The sequence below is a fragment of the Hypoxylon fragiforme genome (genome assembly GCF_022984875.1).
Source record: "Hypoxylon fragiforme strain CBS 206.31 chromosome Unknown GGS25scaffold_2, whole genome shotgun sequence".
Lineage (NCBI taxonomy): Eukaryota > Fungi > Ascomycota > Sordariomycetes > Xylariales > Hypoxylaceae > Hypoxylon > Hypoxylon fragiforme.
Window position 1 is genome coordinate 86,377 of NW_026054757.1, and position 16,910 is coordinate 103,286.

The following is a 16,910-nucleotide window of genomic DNA, read 5'->3' on the forward strand; positions in this document are numbered from 1 at the left end:
ACTCCGGCCCTGTCGAATCGAATGATTTTCTAGATCTTGGAAGGATTTGGGATGCATCAGTAGATGCAAAATACCAAATACCTAACTACTGCCTACCTAGGTAACTACCTAGTACTATAAATGAGTAGGGCTACGTAAGACGACCCAACCCTGACCCATAATCAGGTAACACCACTAAGATCCTAGTTCAGCCTTTTGAGATATGACCCACATTCCTATTCCAGTAATACTAATTTGAGATAGGCATCCCACGCAGGGGTATCCTGGGTACACTAGCTTTCCTGTGTAACTTCTCACCTAAGAAGTGGGACCACGAATAAGGTAATTAGGTAATAATTCATCTATAACTCAGCATTCGATCTTAGACAGACGCATTCCCAATTGGCATATTTGTGCCTTCTTCAATTTCTTGATAACTTCTTCTTTAGTGGGCTAGCAGATCCTAGAAAATCTACCAAGCCAAGAAGAAAAAAGAAAGAAAAAAGAAAAGAAAAAATTCATTACAATGAGGTTTCTTTGCTTACATGGTATGGGCACAAGCGCCGAGGTACGTTGAATAGACTGATCATAAAGTTGAGCTGTTGTTAACCACTTACACGCTTGGCAGATATTCGAAACTCAGACAGGTACTACAAAAACTTCAAATTTCATAACAACGTCTTGGAATTGCGCAGCTTCCATCTAGGACTCGCACGCTAATTAATTACCTTAGATCCCCTTCGGCGAGCGCTAGGCAAGAGCCACGATTTTGAATTCTACGAAGGTGACTATGAAGTCCAAGCCGCACCAGGTATATACCAACAACTATCTATACTCCATGTTATAGCAGTCTTGATCTAAACATTACCTCCTTAGGAATTGACGAGGTCTTCAACGCTGAAGTCTATAAGGCCTGGTACGACCCAGCCCTAGGAGCATCAACACACCGAAAAGCCCTGGAGCTTCTTTGGAACATCATAGAAGAGGACGGCCCGTTCGACGGCTGCATCGGCTTTTCCCAGGGCTCAGCCCTTCTCGCATCCCTACTACTCTCCCACCAAGCCCACAACCCCTTCTCCCTGCCCCCGTTCCGCCTCGCCATCTTCATATGCGGCAGCAGTGCCCTGAGCGTGTCCGAAGCAGACGGGAAATGGAGCCGCATCGACCCGCAGGAGCTCGAGCGCAAGAACCTGCGGATAAAGATCCCCACCGTCCACATCTTTGGGCTCAAGGACCCCGCGTACCAGGAGAGTCTGAACTTGAAGAATATGTGCGATCCAAGAAAAAGGTTGGAGTATGCGCATACGAGTGGGCATGATATCCCAAGAGCGATAGGGGTTACAAGGGATATGGCGAGGGTTGTGCAGAAGGGGATAGAGAGGGCTATGTGTGGGCATTAGAACCCCTTTTATGAGTTTGGGCTTGAATTGTAATATACTAGGTTACCTACCTACCTAGCCTAGTGTAGTCATATACCTGCATTCGCAACTATCTATAATTTAATCCAATTTGGAACGGTTAGGGACCACTTCGTAGTGTGAGTTTGAAAGTTTGAAACGAGAAGTTCAAGTTATTTCTAGAATGAGCAACGCCTATCAACTTATGAAGAAACGTTTGGTTAAGGTTATTTTCATCTTATGTTTAGCTACTCTAGTTTCTCTTCATCATCGGGGGTGCTATTCAGGTCTACAAAGGCTTAGTTTTGAAAACGACTAATAATTAACATAGTAATAAGATTATTTAAAGGTAGGAGGTATCATAGAGTAACTAACTAGAAGCAAGACAAAATGAAATATTACACGAAAGTACTATGATATAGAGGACATAATACAAAGGAGAAAACACTGTGCAAACATGAGTAGAACCTGGTATCCAATAGCCATCGATACTTCTTACACCTTCTACGCCGTCCTTGTGCCTCGATCATCACTACTCCCAACAAATAGCCCGAGAAACCTAAGGAGCCCGTTTCGGCAGTGACTCATGAACGGGTTAGTGCCCATGAACACGACATCATGGACCAACTTGCTCTTTTTCTGCATCTTGAATCCTTCCTGCAACATGCCAGACGTGTAGTCTTCCAGCACAGCTGGGAGCTGAGGGGTTGCATGGTAGGAATCCAACTTCTTGAGATGCTCGGCTAGGGATAGAGAATCGGCGATGGCGGATGTGGCGCCTTTCCCCAGATAGGGGGTCATGCTTCATCAAGTTGTCAGATTTAATACATGTAAAAGCTGTCAGCTTACTAGAGGGAAAGGACTCACCTGTGGGCGGCATCGCCTAGCAGGACAACGTTCCGGGATTTCCAGTGCTTCATTTTGTGCTGAGTCTTTACTTGAGCGACGTACACTGACTCGGGGATGGTCATCGAGATCAATGAGCGTAAGAGAGGGTGCCAATGCTTTGTCCTCGCTTGCCAATCGGCTTTTAGTTCTTCAGGGGTCATCTCATCGGGATGCTTCTTGTTGATGAATTCATCCGTGAAGCAGCCTAGCCCGCACATAAGATACGATCCCTCTGGATCGAGAGTCTCGATGCTGTATGGTCCATGCGGGGTTGCTTTATCCTTGTAGTAAGATACAACCATCGAGCTACGCGGGCCCATGACCTGGAAAGTAAGTGTAAGCTGGGAGTCCTGAGGTTACATAATTCGTAATAGCAATACAGCATGTTAGATGGGAAGACTCACCAGACAACCTGAACCGAATGGCATCATTAGTTCAGTCTCGGGTGTAAGAGGCATCTTGAAGTACAAGACGGTGATGCCTAGAGTATCTCTCTTCGAAGTAGGAATAAGCTGCTTTCTAATCCTGCTGCCAGCCCCATCCGCACCCACGAGAATGTCGCATTCCGCGGTAGTTCCATCAGTGAAGTGAATTCTCACACCATCGTTCTCCAACGTTTCGTAGGACTCAAACTCAGTCTTCCAGCGCACTACCTCATCCAGACCTTCGAGCAGAGCGGTCCTCAGCTTCCATCGCGAGACACAACTTGCATCTCGGAAGTCTGGAGGGGTCATGCCGATCTTCACCCGACACTTGTGATCCAGCAGCGCAATGTGCTGCCCCTGAGGCGGCTGGATCCCCACAGCTTTCTCCAGCAACTTGGTTACGTCGGCTGGGAGTTGGCTTCGCAGTGCGGCAAGCATCTCCTTGGAGAGCAGAATGCGGAAACCGGTCAAAGAACTGGCTTCCTCATTTCTGCCCCCTCGCTCATAGACGGTGACGGAGAACTTGGGGTCTCCTCGCAGGAGCTGGGTCAAAACGAGACCCCCGATTCCAGCACCGACTATTGCTACGCGGAGAGGCTTGGGCTTCTCTGCTGCGATGGTGCTGTGATTTGAGGTCATGATTATTTTAGGTATTCAGGGGGTTTAGTTTAAGAGAGATGTGGGTTTCAATAGATGGATGAATGTGTGCGTTAACATCTGCGATGGCAATTCTGCCACTTCGTGCTCATGTACAAATTGTTAGATAATATATCCATCTACCACTTACATGAATCCTTTTTCGTCGTACGTTTGTCGTAGCCATTAACTATAATAGGCATCACACGAATCGCCGTTTTCATCTGATATGTTAACGGAGAATCATCTACAATGTATGTACAAGCCATGCATCATGTACCTGGTACCTAGATAGACATGGTCTACGGCTGATGGCTGACGGCTGATAAGTTAGGCGATATCCACGTGCGGCGCAGGATCGTGGATCTGATGTTACCTAAATCCTACCAAGGGAGTTATGGGCTGGGCATCGTTCGATGGCACTAAGCCTTCTGTCCTACCCTAATAAACTTGGATTGTGATCCCTGGACCGATGGATCTTTCAAATATCTTTGTTACCTAGTATGTATGTAGGTAGGTATATTGTATATGCGCGATTCCGAATGCTGCATACCACGTCTACCTAGTACCAGAACATGAACGCGGCATAGGTACTAGTCGGAAGGATGAAGAATATTCCTATTGGAAGTTGACATGCTCGGTTTCTATTCCCTCTCTTGAAACTATCTGGCGAGATAGTCTAACTGCACTGCATGCGCCATACGCGTAGCTACCTATCCACTTCAAGTTCCTATTCTACCCGTAGTTTCTCCAAAGACTCCTCTTGGTTCTCTGTTATAGACCAAAGTCGTTGCTTGTACAAGCAGAGCTGATTATCTTTTTCTCTTCTGCTTAGAGATCAGTTACTCTAGATTAGACTTCCATCATGGACAAATCTGAGGCCAAAATGGCTTCTGCTACACCTCACTCAGACGACAGTGCCATGGTCCCTACGGATCCACCGGAAACTCCAGAGGTTCTTAGCAATGTTCAGTTAAGCCTTGTTATTTTAGGGTCAGTCTATGTCACTTTCATTATCTACTATACATCCGAGTCCTTTTATACTAACACAAGATCACATAACACAAGACTCTGGCTCTCACTCTTCTTATGTTCCCTTGAAACGACAATTGTCAGCACTTCTCTTATACACATAGCAAATGACCTTCAAGATTTGAGCAACGCTGGCTGGATTGTTGTTGCATATCTTCTAACATTCAATGGTAATGTTGTCATCCAACTAATACGCAAAAGCTTGGGCTAACAACTGATATCTCTTTCTCTCTATAGCTTTCATACTCATATGGTCCAAACTGAGCGACACATTTGGTACCAAATGGCTTCTCCTGACCGCCAACGTCATCTTTTGCATATTTTCCATCGCCTGTGCTGTCTCTAAGACGATGGTTCAGTTGTAAGCTTTATGTCCTTGTCCCCTCATAAAGAATCAACCATACTAAGACCATCGATCTCTTAGGATCATCTTCAGAGCGTTTCAGGGAGTAGGCGGTTCGGGCATGTATTCCCTCACGTTTGTCATTCTAGCGCAGGTAGTGCCGATGGACAAGCTTGGAATATGTACAGGTATCCTCAGTTCCGTCTTTGCACTGGCCAGCTTGCTTGGTCCCATTCTTGGGGGTGTGATATCCGACCGAAGCACATGGCGTGTAAGTCTCTTCGAACCCAGTCACTTTAGTTCCAGATATATTCAGGGGCTCTGCTAACATCTCGTGTCTTGAAAGTGGATATTCTGGCTCAAGTAAGTCCTACATACTCCTGGGACGCTCAAGTGCTTGTTAGTTAAACCCACGGCTAACCTTCTTGATCAGTGTCCCGGGAATCGCCGTCGCATTTACCATCATTGCCAGATTCATGAGAGGAGGAAAGTCTGGCCAGCAAGTCCTAAAGTCGATGAAGACCATGGACATTATTGGTGCTTTTCTGTCCCTCGCTTGGGCCATCCTTCTCATCTTCGCGCTTCAAGAAGGAGGGAAAGAGTATGACTGGAATAGTGGTGTTATTATCGGGACCTTAGTCAGCGGCGTTTTCATGCTCATTGTGTTTGGAACGTGGGAGTGGTGGGTCTATCGCCACTCTAGCACCGACGGCTTGTTTCCCGTTGGTCTCCTAAAGAGATCGGTAGTTATCTTGTTGTTTGTGTAAGTTTGGCCATTCCTTTTTCTTTTTTTCTTCTCTTTCAATGGCATAGGCTGATATACCCCTTTCTTTGAACAGGAACCTTCTCTTACTTGGCTTCACCTTCTACGTCCCGGTCATTCAGATCCCACAGCGGTTCCAATACGTGAACGGTCAAACAGCAACGAGGGCTGGTATTCTCCTTCTTCCCCTGACGCTAGTATCCCCTACAACTGCACTAGTTGCTGGCTCACTGGTTGGGAAGAACCGCTACTGGGCACCAGGTTTGACCATTCTGGGAGGCTGTTTGAATCTTATTGGAATCACCCTGATGAGTACCCTCCCAGTCGACAGTGACGTTCCAGGAGCTCAATTTGGCTATCAAGTGATAATTGGCATGAGTCTCGGCCTCATGACACCCACCCTTCTATATCTGCTAAAGGTAGAGGTGCCCGAGAAAGATATGGCTGGTGCCATGGGTGTTGGTAACATGGGTCGAACTCTAGGGGGCTGCATCGGGTTGGCGATATGCGGGTCATTGTTACAATCCGAACTGAACAAAGAGCTTCCGAAATTTCTGAGTCCGCAGCAGATCCAAGCCATTTCTGCATCTTCGGGTTCTGCAGCTCAGGTTCTGACCGTCGATCAACTGGCTAGAGTTGGACGGGTGTACGGCGACGGGTTCAATTTGGAATTTAAGGGGTTAATTGCATTTGCTGGGCTTAGCGTCATCACATCAGTTTTGCTTTGGTTCTCTCATATGCGGTCGTCAAAGAAGAGGGAGAGTCTTGGGGAACAAGCGATGTTTACAGAGATGACGGAATCATAGTGGCTAATAGCTTGCGTCAAGAGTTGCTGTGGACCTACAGCAGGGTCGCTGTTCATAAATTGAAATTCCAACAACAAGACGCGCAGTTCGTCTAGGCTATTACATAACCCATTGCTCTCCTAAATACACTTCAACTTACTTTAATAAATTCTCATATATCATTTTGTAGTTTAGAAGATCTTTAAGTTGATTGCTCATGCTCTCCTTGCTAACTATCATGCAGCAGAACCTGGATGAAGCAGATCATCGTAGTTGTTGCGCGAAGATCTCTAACATCTCCCCGGAGACCATAGAGGCTAGGTATTATATACATTTAACCGTCTTTGTGCTGGCTAGCCTTCCTTATAATCGACTCTGTCTTAACTAACCCTTGGGTAGACGTAACTATCTACTTATTCATGTAAGAGGTACGTATCTAGCGGGCACCTGATAGCCTGCAGGTACCTTGCGTTATTTAACGAATAGCTTCAATAGGAGTCATTCGTAGAATGCCCCCATAGCCAGATATATGTTACTATATCCATGATCAATGCTAAGTTACTAAGCTGTTTCGGACGTGATTTGCTAGGTAGGTTAGTAATATCCTACGTATCATCAAGCTTTTATCGTCTCAGATATATATACTTATAGTGCGTCTTATTATCTCTTCAGTTAACCTAGGACTTTGGGGAGGAAACGATCCGAAAGGCAAAGAAAGGCTTAGAAACATGACAACTAGGTACCTAAGTAGCCTTTAAAGGGGTTACTTTAGTAAGCACGCTTTCAACTACCCTGAGCAGAGATAGGGCGATAAGGTTGCTTCTGTTTGGTCTTTTGGTAGTTAGTCCATAGAAAAGGGGGGGGCATCCGTTTCGTTGGTAGGCTTAAGGGGGCTCCACTCAACGTATCTCCCAGCACAAACTGCCATGTTGACGAAAAGTGTGAGAATTATCTGACGATGAGTAATATAGTTCAATATAAAAATAGGAGCGGAATAACCGCAATATGGCACGGCTATATAAGGCAAGTCTAGCCTCTCTTATAGACGTAAAAAGGCATTCATGCCCAATTATGCGCATGCATGATTCTCTTCTTGGGAATTTTGATCTTCAAAGCTTAGCAACACGGCAGGCATCTCTTGGGACCCGGCGACTCAGCGATGGTAGGTAGATGGAAAGCTTCTGCGTCGGATAATCTAACCCGGGTACCTACATAATACGCATACACCTGTCAGTCAGTAAGTTGTGGAACTTTGCTTTTTATAGTGGTTGTTCAACTCAGGTTCAGACATTCCCAGTGATCTGGATCAAGAGAGGCAAGAATTCCAGCAGGTACTCCGTAGGTACATATACCTAGGTTACCTAGGTATAATTACATCCATAGGTATATATTGATATTTATCAATTGGGTCATGGCAGAGATGGATAGTATGTGGTATTTGCAGCACCCCCTCAGGGCAAAGTGCTACGTTGGACCGGCAATGCAGATACAGGTTTGTACATAACTATCTTCATCCTTCTTCGTGAGTGTTCAGCTGCAGCTCGTAGCAGCGTCAGTGACAGCAAGCTGCAAGGTGACCTTTCTGGACCTTGAGCCCGTCGTATTCGCTTGTCATTCTAGTTGAATAGACATGGGTCTGATTGGGAGAAGGTCGATGGAAGCCAAAATGGAAACATTCCTCTTCCAAGACCATTCATCTACAGTACTAGGTACGTATCTGGATTATTTTTTTTTCTTTTCTGCCTTTCCAGCATCTCTTCCTGTAAGCTATCGTTCTCCTTTTTCAACCGCGTGACCTGTGAATTTTTTTCACCGTTGGAAGTGACGCTGACAGTGGACTGGCTAGCGATTGGTTGCCCTGAGAAGGAACTGGGGAAATCTGGTCCGTCATCTTCTGATCAACTTTGAAGGTATTCACAATAGCAATAGTACATAGTACATGTATGTAGTGGTTAGGTAGGTACCTAACCTAGTAGGCACTGTAGTCCGTAGTACTGGTAAAAGTACTGTACATGCCTATAATGGTATGGCCCGTTTCCACTTATAAGAACATTGAAACGTGGACCATCGACAGTAACAGCAGGTAGGTAGGTAGGTAGGTAGGTAGGTAGGTAGGTACAAGAACAAATACCCGTCGTTTGCCTAAGCCGAGCCGAGATATGTATTGTACATCTACAACACAATGGCATGTATGTACATACATTGCGGGGACGCGGGCTTAAACGACCATTGGAAGTGCAGGGGTGGAATGGGTTAATCAGGGTTGATCAAGGTGTGGGGAAACTGAAAAGGGAAAGGTAGCAGATCCTAGGGTCTCGCTACTTGCCCTAGGTATTTAACTAGGTTAGGACCGTTAGGTACTTGATACTGGATCGCGACTCGTTCGTTGTAAAGTCCGGGGATTTAGAAGTGGGGAAATCTTCAATTGAAATCAAAGCTTGAACTGGAACTTTGAAATGTGACTTCTGTCTTTCCAGCCACAGTATTGCTAGAGCCAATAGGATGTACAGAAAAGGAGGAATGGGCAATTGCGGTTTTCGTCCTTGCAGGGAATTAGCCGCCATGAAAGCCGGTGAACTTGCCAGAGGAATAACATTGAAGAGAAGCATTGAAAGACTGACAAGCCCTCCTGATCGTATGTTCTCGTTCTCGACTTACATACACCAAAGTACGTTCCCAACCCCATCTTCACATCTTCACCCACATGATACACTCTTCATGTGTATTGATACGCGAAAGGGGCCAACCCTCTCTGCTCTCCGACCCAACCCAACCTGGTTTGTCCTACCTCTTTGCCTAGGGATCTACTTTACCATGTTAGGTTAATACCATCGACGTCGGACAAGATACATACATAACTATACCTACCTACTTACTAGGTACCTAGCCATTAAGCGCCGCATCCCACCGGAGCGAAGCGATCGCTCTTCTAACATTTCAGTCATTTGACCGTCATCCGTACCTATAGCCGCACTTATGTAACTCGCTGTGCGCGGACTGCTGACGACGACAATGCCTAGCTTAGCTTCTTCGAATTATGCTAGGTACCTACATACATAGTATGTGATCTGCTGAACGTTATGGAATTCGTCCGGCTTGCATTGTTTCCGCCCCCTCGGCACTACGTACATGTAGTGTAGTTGGCTACTTACATACAATGGATTTATGTACATACAGTACGGCCCAGTAAATGCATCTAGGCTTATGTCGTTTAGCGCTACCTCGCTCACAGCCCATGCCGGCCGGATCTGCGCCCTCGTGCTACTTGCAGAACCAACCCCAGCCCAGCATGTTGGGGAAGATACATACTTCAATCTTGTAGAGTTATACAATTCTTACATATATCGTAGGTACATATGTAGGCTTTCGCCTGCGATATATACCCAACCCGGCTTAGTCTGCCTGGCTGATGTACATATATTACTATTACCACTTGCATAGATAGTACACTGGGCATGTAGGTACTTCCTAGGTAGGTATCATCTACTATTATTTGCGTTCTCTTCATTTTCTTGTGCGCTCGGGTTGGCAGTTGGCAATTTGAATCCTTCCAGAATACCTAGACAGTTAGAGAGCGAAAAGGAAAGAAACCAAACAAAAAGGAGAATGATCGGGATCGTCCTGTTTCCACCCCCAGAAAAAGACATCCATACATAACTACCTAGCAATTGTCTGCCGTTAAAAATCTCCAATCTGTAAGTCCACATCACCAACCAATGCGTGCTACTACGTATGCCCATCCATACCTATTACCTACCTAGTACGTGGTATCATTTTTCTGGGACCAGGATCCCATTTCCCCGGGTTTAAACTGCGTAAATACTTCCATGCCATGCATACCTACATAGTACATACCTACTATATGTACATACTCCTACCTAGGTAGTAGTTAGTACAAGGTAGCACTACATATATATGTACATAACATACAAAATATACATACCTTGTGTTATGTATGTAGACAAGGCCAAACCAAAACGACGATCTTTCTACTTCCAACTTCGTCTATCCTCTCCAGCTACCTCAACCTTCCCACTCCCTCCTTTCGCATATTTCTTATTAAGCTTTTGGTCCCCAGCCAATCCATACACTATCATCCCTATGCTTACGGAAGTTGCTGGGTTTCGTCTTTCATGCTTCATCCGGGCCAATATTTATTTCGACTTGATGTTTCCCCGGATATGGTCAAATACCTGATCTCGAAGTCTCTGAAAGTCTTGATCGAATAATTTATAACTGCCTACCTACAACAGCCGATTATATATTACTTTCTACCATTGCTAGGAAATTGCCTCGGGAATCCGCTGTAATATACCAGTTGATCTTACTCTCTAACAGGAATCCCACCTTTCCAAGGTAATACTCGTGGCCAGACAACCAAACGCCTTTGCGATTATGACATACTTCCCTACCTGAGCTAGCTAGCCCTATTCCTGTCTCATATTGCAAATCCCCTCGTCTCAGCTTGTTCCACGGCCACCATCCCCCATACCCAAAGTGGCACGGGGTAGGTTGCTATGGTTGTCAGGTTAGGCGCTCACCAGCCATTCCTGGAAACCTTCGGATTACCTTGGACCAGTCGTCATGAGCGCCGTTTGGACAACAGCCCAGGCGCCGGCAATGGGAGCCGATCACGTTATTTGCGGGTCAGCGCATCCGCACCAAGTTCTCCCCCTAGCATTTTCCAAGTCCTGAAAGCCGGAAGCGGTGGGAATGGCGAGAGTAGCAATTGTAACAGCAATTGTAGTGGTGGTAGCAGTGACAGCGAACCTAACCTAGGAACTTGTAGAAATGGGCTGAGGAGCATTCAGGTGGAGCTGCAGTCCTGCCAGTCATCATTGGCTACTGCGTTACAGCCCCAGGGAACCAGTCGACCGGAGCCAAAGAAGTCAATCTCTGCCCCCGGGGTATTACAGCAGTCCACTAGTAACAACCCAGGGGAGGAAGGTACTGACGACAGTTGCAAAAGTAACGATGCGCCGCCATCTTCGAAAGCCGATGCTAGGTCTCCGATAATCCAATCTTTTATGACCTTTCCGAATGCAGCAGGGCAAAGTGGTGGAGAGAAGGAGCCGACAGTTTTCTGCTTCCCTTTTGAGGCATTTGTAGCAACATCTACGCTCCACTTACGCCCTACCAAGCGAATAAGAGCATTGCACGATGTCGATGGGCCGGGTACTAGTGGAGTTCCTTGTAAGAAGCGGCGACTGCGACTACATCTCGTTACAAGTCGCCTCTCACAGCCTTATTCGTGGCCTGCCACACACATCCTCAACCGGGAGAGCGGAGATGATGGACCCGTCCTGGGCAGATTCGTTAAATTGGCGGCCATCGGAGCCCTTAAAAAGGCCGGTCATCAAAGTGCGCTCATCCGTAAGGCTGCTATCTTGAATAGGGTTCGGATTGGTGTGAGACATGCTGCTGTGCTGAGAGGCCATACCATGATTGCCGGTATGGCAGCTAGGGGCAATCTGCTGAGCCACGGTGTGCAATTAGTGACTTCCTCAAATGGTTCAACGGGTGGACGGTTCCCGAGTCATTCGCCTAGTCTACACGACCATCCAATGTTGCCAGCATGGCGGCCGCATACGACAGCGTTCCACTCTTCTATACCTGGTGCAACTCATCTTGCTAGAAGTGAACTTGCGAGTAACGCGAGTACTTTGCAAGAAATAAATCCTAGTGCAACGATAACTGGGCCTCACAGAACTTCGAATCTGCTATCGAGTCCATCTCCAAAATCCCACGACCTACCGTCGCAAAAGGAGGAAGAGGATGATGGGGTTGCGTTTCCCTCGCCAGATCTTGAGACACGATACGCGGACCTTTCGGATGATGACCTGGATGACGTTTATGCGGATTTCGGGGTGTTATTCGGTGCTGGTATGCGATCACCAGAGGATGGCAATGGCAGTATTGAGGCGGCTAGCGGAGAGCATTTTTATGAGGAATACCTTGACGAACTTGATGGAATAAGGTGGGTGGCATAAAACACAAGCGTAGGTGTAGTTTATATTGATATTTATTTTATTCATCTATTATCATTTAGATGGCAGGTAGATGGCTGACTTCAGCTTTGCTCTTGGCGTCTTGAACACGATGGAAACCAAAATGAGGTGAAATCCAGGCATACCGGATAAGTCACCTTTAGGAATGTAATCCTATTGCGTTCTCATGGTAGCATCGAGTTATTTGATATCGGGCAACAAGAGATAATGAAAACAGGCCCCCTAAAGTATACTTACCTAGTAGACGATCATCCATGTACTGTTTACTTTCTGTATTGGATGTGTGGATATCATATTCATGACAGATTGACTTGTGTACCTTCCTAGGCCGGCAAGTAGGGTTCAGTGTTAAGCGCAATAACACTGAACGTGAAGGCAAGACGTCCTTCACTTAGGAGCCTCCAGCTTCTTGGCACGATCCAAAGCAATGTCAACCATCGCCTAAGCAACAGGATATTAGTAAATTCAAGAAGTTCTAAACAATATCAAGTTGGGGTATATGTCGTGCTTAATAAGCCCTAACCCACCTGGATGGCTTCTTTTTCCTCAAGCTGGATATCCCCACGGTCGATGCGCTCACGCATGTTCTGCATCACGACGATACGACTTCGACCATTAACAAACACTACGTATCGCAGACCGGGGTATCGAGTCTCATATTCGTCATTGAGCATCTTGAGCTTTGCGGCTTCCTCTTCCTTTTCCTGAGAAGCGCCTGAAGTGTTTAAATGCGCTTGCTCGGCTCGGCTCTGAGCGCTGTCGACCTTCTTTTCACCTAGTCGCGGATGCGAACCTAAGATGCCGTGGAGCATGGCCTGGGCATTTGGTGGTTTTGGAGATTGCGTTAAACGAGACATGAGAGTACCAACATACTCGATAAGGGTTGAATATGAAGTAAAGGGCGGGCCATCGCGAATCGCAGCAATAGTGAGTGCGTGTAGATCTGCAGACGGTTCAAAGAGCAAGTCAAGCACAGATTCGATAGTCTTATCATCAGCACCGTGAAGAGAAGAGATGGATGGTAAAGATGGAGAAAATGACATTGTCGATCGATAGAAATTGTTTGGTACTGCGTTTTGAACAAGGGATAGTGAGGCGGGATATGTGTAGATTCTAGGAATATACCAGGTAAGTAGGTACCTATGGTATGTGGAAGTGACACTGAAGTGTGTGTGTGTAGTGTAGGAACATGCATGTGAAGTTTAATGTTGGATGCACCGCCAAGTAATTAATGCATGTACCGGGTTGCTTAGTAGTACATAGTAGTGGGGTTTAATGCATATGGTTGTTGGACAAGGGTTCCATCTTCCCCCAAAGTTCAATGTTCCATCCAACTTAACGTTAACTAATTGGAATCATTATTGGATCGAGCCTCAGCGGAATAAGTACCGGGCCGAGTCTACCTAGCTTATTTCCATTTTATCCAATCAATTCAAAGTCAACATTTCTTTTGCGCGCGCAACCTTTAACTAGTCAAACCTGTTGCTCTTTTGAAGCTACAAAGACAAAGCTATTTTTGCCAATATCCAAAATTCCATCAAGACCCGAAAGTCGAGCGCAATTCTACCAGATCATAGATGCAGCAGTCGTCCACAATCTAACTATATCACAATGCTCTGTGCTAGTAAGTGCTTCATGCAACTTAGTACAAATGTATTCTTTAGGTAGTTAATTCAGCTAACACTAAATAGTTTCTGGCGAAGCTCCTCAGGAGCCTGTCGTCTCTAAATTGTCAGGTATGCCCAGCCAGCCAGCCAGCCAGCCAGCCAGCCAGCAGCCAACGGCCAGCATCTAACAACCGCCCGCGCGCTCTTGAGCTCATCTATTTAGTCTACATCTTTCCAGTTTGTGTGTAAACAGCTAACCCATACCAGGTGCTGTCTTCGAGAAGAGACTAATCGAAAAATATATCGAGGAGAATGGAAAAGATCCTGTGAGCGGAGAAACCCTGACCCAGGACGACCTTCTACCCATCAAGACTGCCCGCATCGTTCGACCCCGACCTCCTACTCTCACATCTATACCCGCTCTTCTCTCTACCTTTCAAAATGAATGGGATGCTCTGGCTCTGGAGACGTACAACCTACAGGAACAGTTAGCACGAACGCGCGAGGAACTTGCCACCTCGCTATATCAGCATGATGCTGCTGTCCGGGTCATTGCGAGATTGACAAAGGAGCGCGATGAGGCTAGGGATGCGCTATCGAAAGTGACTGTGTCAGCTGGTAGCGGAAGCAACGGTGATGCTATGGCCGTGGATGCTGAAGCCCTGCCAGAAGAGCTGGCAGCCAAGGTGGACGAAACACAAGCAAAGTTTGTGCCATGGCTTTCTTTTATTGGCAAACGTTGGCTAATTCCTTTACAGGTTATCTAAAAGTCGGAAAAGGCGGCCCGTACCCCAAGGATGGGCAACGGCTGAGGACGTTGCCTCCTTCACTGTCGAAACCACAAACTCACTCCCTGTTCCCCAGGCTACGACAGTCAGTGTCGAGGAAGGATACGCTACTGTCGGTGGACTGCAGGGCGATGTTGCTATATACTCAATTGAAGCCGATAAGGTTGAACGTTCATTACAAGTCAATGAGCCGATAACAGATTCGGTGTGGGAGGGCACCAGAGTCTTCTTTTCTACTTCCAAGGGCTCCGTCAAGGTTTTTGAGAACGGAAGCGAGATTGCGTCGTTTGCGGACCATGCCGGACCTGTTACCGGCCTTTCGATCCACCCGAGCAAGGAAATCCTCGCATCCATCGGATCGGATAAAAGCTTCGTCTTCTATGACCTGGTTGGTTTGCGTCGTGCCACGCGCGTGTATACTAATGCTGGTGAGTTAAGCCCATGGCCAGGCCATCCAATCAAGCGTGAACCCCCCCAATACGGTTGCTAATGTTATGATAGCTTTGACGGCTTGCGCTTTCCACCCCGATGGTCATCTCTTCGCCACGGGTACCAACTCCGGAGATATAAAACTTTTTATGACTAAGACTGGAGAAGAAGCTGCGTCGTTCTCTCTAGGAGCTCCTGTGCAAGCCATTACCTTCTCCGAGAATGGCTTCTGGTTCGCGGCTACGGCAAAGGGGCAGTCTACAGTAACGATATTTGACCTTCGCAAAGAAGGCGAGGCTGCACATGCCAAGGTGCTCGATGTTGGTGGTGCGGTACAAAGCTTAGTGTGGGATTACTCGCAGCAGTTCCTCGCTACTGCTGGACCGGCTGGAGTGACAGTGCAACAGTACAGCAAGGGCTCTAAGAAATGGTCAGAGCCGTTACGAGCGGCGGTCAGCGCAGTAGATATCAAGTGGGCTGCAAATGCAAGCAAGCTTATAGCTGTGAATGGGGACGGTGTGGTCAGTGTTCTTGCTGTCAAGGAGTCATGACGATCATGATGATCAGGACGAAGACATGGGGCAGTAATAATGGCGTTCATCGGAGAATAATGCAAGCCGATCAGGTTCGGACTCGGTGGTGAAATACCAAAGAAAAATTGATTTTTCGACCCCATGGCACATATAAGCAAACCACTTTGACAGTTTGATAGATGTACAGTATGCTCATTAGGTTATTGAAGGGTGATTTACATACCTACCTAACCTAACCTACGTGGTAGTAATACCTTTTCGCGTGAATTCATGGATCTTGCAAAGACTTCTGAGAATTGGCAAGGCAGTAAGTACAAATAGGTGCATCATGATAGTAGTAGGCAATAGTAGTAGGTAGTACATATTGGAGATCAACGAAGCGAACATCTGGAAACTTGAAGTTGAGGTTTCGAGGTTGAGTAATCTGGTAGTTGCATAGGTATGTGTATTTATTCATAATATAACTAACTACACGCTAAGTAGGTACCCTTAGTTATGTGCATAGTGAATAATGTGGCGTCATCCCTGTCATATGGTATTTAGCATATGTAAACCTTAGGTTAACTTAGTACCTAGCATAGTAATATCTGACCAGTGACAGCAAGTACAATACAAACGAAGGGTTCCAGGTTTAAAATATTGATTATGAAATTCGCCATTACCATAGTTATTATCAATGCTCAATCTAGTAGTGAATCTACCCTACCTGGGGTAGGTAAACCTTCTCTTTCACGCCTCTTCATCTTTTTTTCTTTTTAGTTGTTTTGATTTTGTCCCAGCATCGACTTTCTTTTCTATCCCTTACTCGGTCAGCTCTAACTCATACCGCATTCACCACCTTCACCACATTTACCACTAGACATCGTGAACAACTCATTACCCCACGGCGAATTTTCCCGATTTATTCGATACATCGGGTCAGAACATATCAATCATTCACCACTACTGGGCGCATATTTAGCACAAGGCAGCTTATGTTGGCGCATTCCCGATACATCGACCACGATCGTGTAGTATTGATTTGCCTTCATTGTTGTGTATCTGGTCCTGGGGGGCCAGGCCAACATTTTTGGTACGTTTCTATTGTGTTTAGTACTACTAGTAGTACTACCATAGGTACATATTGGCAGTTTGCGCCATTCCGACCTCGAGACCGAACTTCTAAACCTACACCAAACTGCCCTATTCACATATATCTCCTTGACTACCAACTCAGCCTAACTATCTACCTACCCACTTACTTACTAGGTACTAGGTACTAGGTATTACAAATAATACTCTGGCACTGTTACTTTGA

General features: G+C 46.3%; 6 protein-coding genes across 6 annotated transcripts; 4 read left to right on the forward strand and 2 right to left on the reverse strand.

Annotated features, from left to right (window-relative positions):
• The first annotated feature begins 344 nt into the window (after positions 1–344).
• On the forward strand, positions 345–1,468 carry GGS25DRAFT_102004 (serine hydrolase FSH). Its single transcript, XM_049255969.1, has 4 exons — positions 345–547; positions 608–626; positions 713–790; positions 856–1,468. Exons 1-4 carry the CDS (start codon positions 506–508, stop codon positions 1,377–1,379), a joined length of 663 nt encoding a protein of 220 aa, XP_049119579.1. The 5' UTR covers positions 345–505; the 3' UTR covers positions 1,380–1,468.
• A 261-nt stretch (positions 1,469–1,729) lies between these two features.
• GGS25DRAFT_528762 (uncharacterized protein) lies at positions 1,730–3,599 on the reverse strand. The gene is made up of 3 exons (XM_049265221.1): positions 2,669–3,599; positions 2,244–2,587; positions 1,730–2,178 (listed from the first exon to the last, which is right to left on the reverse strand). The coding sequence occupies exons 1-3, from the start codon at positions 3,326–3,328 to the stop codon at positions 1,881–1,883; spliced, it is 1,302 nt and encodes a 433-aa protein (XP_049119580.1). The 5' UTR covers positions 3,329–3,599; the 3' UTR covers positions 1,730–1,880.
• Positions 3,600–4,190: 591 nt separating this feature from the next.
• On the forward strand, positions 4,191–6,269 carry GGS25DRAFT_517712 (putative MFS multidrug transporter; the record flags this gene model as incomplete). Its single annotated transcript, XM_049263424.1, has 7 exons — positions 4,191–4,318; positions 4,394–4,527; positions 4,595–4,718; positions 4,782–4,971; positions 5,047–5,063; positions 5,134–5,463; positions 5,540–6,269. The coding sequence occupies 7 exons, from the start codon at positions 4,191–4,193 to the stop codon at positions 6,267–6,269; spliced, it is 1,653 nt and encodes a 550-aa protein (XP_049119581.1).
• A 4,336-nt stretch (positions 6,270–10,605) lies between these two features.
• Positions 10,606–12,506, forward strand: GGS25DRAFT_102020 (uncharacterized protein). Its single transcript, XM_049255970.1, has one exon. The coding sequence runs from the start codon at positions 10,766–10,768 to the stop codon at positions 12,236–12,238; it is 1,473 nt and encodes a 490-aa protein (XP_049119582.1). The 5' UTR covers positions 10,606–10,765; the 3' UTR covers positions 12,239–12,506.
• A 137-nt stretch (positions 12,507–12,643) lies between these two features.
• On the reverse strand, positions 12,644–13,299 carry GGS25DRAFT_517714 (Oxo-4-hydroxy-4-carboxy-5-ureidoimidazoline decarboxylase; the record flags this gene model as incomplete). Its single annotated transcript, XM_049263425.1, has 2 exons — positions 12,644–12,697; positions 12,784–13,299. The coding sequence occupies 2 exons, from the start codon at positions 13,297–13,299 to the stop codon at positions 12,644–12,646; spliced, it is 570 nt and encodes a 189-aa protein (XP_049119583.1).
• Positions 13,300–13,718: 419 nt separating this feature from the next.
• On the forward strand, positions 13,719–15,919 carry GGS25DRAFT_473463 (Prp19-domain-containing protein). Its single transcript, XM_049259534.1, has 5 exons — positions 13,719–13,880; positions 13,948–13,992; positions 14,131–14,569; positions 14,622–15,079; positions 15,153–15,919. The coding sequence occupies exons 1-5, from the start codon at positions 13,868–13,870 to the stop codon at positions 15,629–15,631; spliced, it is 1,434 nt and encodes a 477-aa protein (XP_049119584.1). The 5' UTR covers positions 13,719–13,867; the 3' UTR covers positions 15,632–15,919.
• Positions 15,920–16,910: the final 991 nt, after the last annotated feature.